The 3,467-nt window shown below is 48.4% G+C and overlaps 1 protein-coding gene across 1 annotated transcript in view; it reads left to right on the forward strand.

Annotated features, from left to right (window-relative positions):
- The window catches only part of WDR27 (WD repeat domain 27), a 150,294-nt gene that overhangs the window by 62,554 nt on the left and 84,273 nt on the right, over window positions 1-3,467 (forward strand). The window contains 1 exon segment of the mRNA XM_011999659.1: window positions 1,264-1,353. Coding sequence (XP_011855049.1) covers window positions 1,264-1,353 — 90 coding nt within the window.

Consider the following 3,467-nt stretch of genomic DNA (forward strand, 5'->3'; position numbering starts at 1 on the left):
CTTCCTTCCTTCCTTCCTTCCTTCCTTCCTTCCTTCCTTCCTTCCTTCCTTCTTTCCTCCCTCCCTCCCTCCCTCCCTCCCTCCCTCGGAGTCCCACTCTGTTGCCCAGGCTGGAGTGCAGTGGCACAATCTCGGCTCACTGCAATCTCCGCCTCCTGGGTTCAAGCGATTCTCCTGCCTCAGCCTCCCGAGTAGCTGGGATTACAGGCATGCAGCACCATGCCCGGCTAATTTTTGTATTTTTCGTAGAGACGGGGTTTCGCCATGTTGGCCAGGCTGGTCTCAAACTCCTGACCTCAGGTGATCTTCCTGCCTCAGCCTCCCAAAGTGCTGGGATTACAGGCGTGAGCCACTGCACCCAGCTCTATCATTTATTTCTACCCTGTTTTCGGAAAATGTTTCAATGTAACTGCTTAGCTGAGTATGCCTCTGGGCACTGTGCTGATTTGAGGCAGGCCCCGGGCCATGTTTCAGGGGGTGTCCTGTCCTGAGTGAAGGGACCTTTTGGGTACAGCTTTTCCTGTTCACAACCTCGTACAGCAGCCACACTCTCTCATCCTGCTGCTCATCCTGCTGTTCCTCTTCTGTTAAGAAAGGACGGCAAGGATAACAAAGGCAGCACCTTACAAAGTTGTTGGGTAGAGGATATGAGAAAGGATTAACACAGGGGCTGGCGCCGCAGACCCCCATGTCGATGTTAGTGTTTGTGTTTTAGAACCAGGTCAACTAGAAGTTCTACTCTTGCCTGTGGTCAGTGTGACTCCTATGAATTAGGCTTTTCTACAGTGTGACTCCTGTGAACTAGGCTTTTCTACAGTGTGACTCCTGTGAACTAGGCTTTTGTGCAGTGTGACCCTGTGAACTAGGCTTTTCTACAGTGTGACCCTGACTCGGCTTTTCTACAGTGTGACCCTGTGAACTAGGCTTTTCTACCTGTGACTCCTGTGAACTCGGCTTTTCTACAGTGTGACCCTGTGAACTAGGCTTTTCTACAGTGTGACCCTGTGAACTAGGCTTTTCTACCTGTGACTCCTGTGAACTCGGCTTTTCTACAGTGTGACCCTGTGAACTCGGCTTTTGTGCAGTGTGACCCTGTGAACTCGGCTTTTCTACAGTGTGACCCTGTGAACCAGGCTTTTCTACAGTGTGACCCTGTGAACTAGGCTTTTGTGCAGTGTGACCCTGTGAACCAGGCTTTTCTACAGTGTGACTCCTACGTATTAGGCTTTTCTAAGAGGTCTTTTTTTTTTATTCTTTTAACAGGAGATGGGCAGTGGCTGGCCTGTGGGTTGTCCAACCATCTATCACTCGTTTTTGGTGCCAGCCTGACTGGGACACCTGCTGTGTTTTCAGGTAAAACGTGTCTTAATTTCCGTCGGTATGAACCTAAGGATGGGTCTCACTTGGGTCCTGGTTGTCAGTTGCTAAAGGACACTTGTTTCCTTCAGGACATCAGCAGAACAAAACCACAGCTTGAATTGGGGTCTAAACTGGATTCACTGAGATCTTAAACCAAACAGGGTAAACATTACTCATGAGAACAGCGTGGCAGCACTTCCGTGGCTGGTGCCCTGGAGGCCAAGAGCCAATCATCTGTAGAGTTTTAGGGGAGTGAGTGAAGTTGAATCCTAAATAATTTAAATATATTTAATTAATGTAATCAAAAGGCATACAGTTGAAATACATTTTGAAATTTAGTGGGGTTTGTACATAGAGATTTTTATAAACGTAACAAAGCAAACTATTTTCTTTTAAAAGTAGATCTGAGAGAAACAGTGTTAAAATTATGACCATTTCAACTCATAACTGGGACATGTATTTGATTCCTAATTCTAATTCCATAAAACCTGATAGCTCTTCGTTAGGGTCCTGATACTGCTTGCCTCAGAACTTACACTTGGTAGATATTTTAACCAAAGCACAGAAACAACAAAAAATATCTCACTAGTCCTTCTGTTTTATACAGGTTTAGCATCCCTAATCCAAAATTCTGAAATCCAAATACCCCGAAATCCAGAACGCTCTGAGTGCCGACATAACACCGAGGAGATGCCCGTTGAAGCATCTCAGATTTCGGATTTTCGGGTTAGGGTTGCTTACCTGCCCTAATGCAAATATTCCACAATCGGAAAGAATGGGAAATCCAAAACACCTCTAGTCCCACGCATTGTGACTATGGGACACTCAGCCTGTCGCGTGACCACCCCAAGGGCAGTCGTTAGGAAACATGGAGGTGGGGCCGAGTGGGGCTGAGATGGGGACGGAGGCAGCGGGAGCCAGGCCCAGGTAAGGCCACATCTGGGAACAGATGAGCGCCCCCAGTGACTCCGGCCTCACGCCCTCTGCTTGCTAATGCCCGGGGCCAGGTCTCGGAGGCCCCCAAGGGCAGGCAGAGCTGGACTCGGCTCCTGCATGAGCAAAGCTGCCGCCCCTGCATGGTCTGGGCAGAGCACGGTTCTCCGGTCTTGGCCTGGATGCCACCCTTGCCCTTCAAGCCCCTTGCTTCTGGTCCCACCCCACATCTATCCGGCAGCCTCAGAATCTTCGCCATGCGCCCGGGAGCCCTGAGCCGGCCTGTTTCGTTGATTGATAGGAGTGGTTGTTCTGTTGACGTGGATGTTTCCCTGTGTATTTTATTGTTGGAAAAAGGGCTTCTCACTGAACTAAGAAAATGCAGTGGTTTTTCAAATTCATCTTTACAAAAACTTGCTCTGTTTCTGTGTGGGGGAAAAGTGCCACATTTACCCATCTCAACTGCACAAGCCACATCGTTTCACTTTGGGTGTGTAAGGTTTAATAGTGACATCACTCAATGTTGAAAATGTGACTGGTCTCTCAGCACCTGCCCAGAACACAGAAAAATGAGTGTCTTTATTTCCATTATGATCTGGGACAAATAAGTATAAATTCAAATTTCCTCCTGGAGAGTTCAGGGGCCTCTGAGCACATAGTCAGGTAGCACATCCCATCCTGAAAACCACTGAGAGCAACCGTATTTAATTTAATAAAGGAGTTATGTGTTTCTGCTTTAGATTATAGAATTTTTCCTATCAAAAATTGTGTCTAGTCCAAAGACAGGTACTTGAGTCCCAGGCCTTCCGCCAAGCATGTGCCTGGCACAGAGTAGATTCTCAGCGATACGGGATGGCGGGTTCTGAGCGCGCTGCGCAGGAGAGCTGCGTCGTCTGTACGCGCCCTGGAGCCAGTGGTGATCGTTGTGAAGTTCTGGGGTCAGGCATTTCGGAAGATTAAATCTAAAATTGCATTACAGATAGTGGAATTGTATAAAAAAGAAATCTTTGTCAAGGTATGAAGTGAAGATCTGTGTCTCTCCTGTTCCTGAGGTTTTGGTTGTGGCTCGAGCTGCGCTGAGTGGCTTCCTGCACACGCTGGCCCCGATGCTGCTTATGTCCCTGAGCGGAGGCTGCACACGCTGGCCCCCATGCTGCTTATGTCCCTGAGCGGAG

The sequence above is a fragment of the Mandrillus leucophaeus genome, unplaced genomic scaffold, assembly GCF_000951045.1.
Source record: "Mandrillus leucophaeus isolate KB7577 unplaced genomic scaffold, Mleu.le_1.0 Scaffold6, whole genome shotgun sequence".
In the NCBI taxonomy this organism is placed as follows: domain Eukaryota; kingdom Metazoa; phylum Chordata; class Mammalia; order Primates; family Cercopithecidae; genus Mandrillus; species Mandrillus leucophaeus.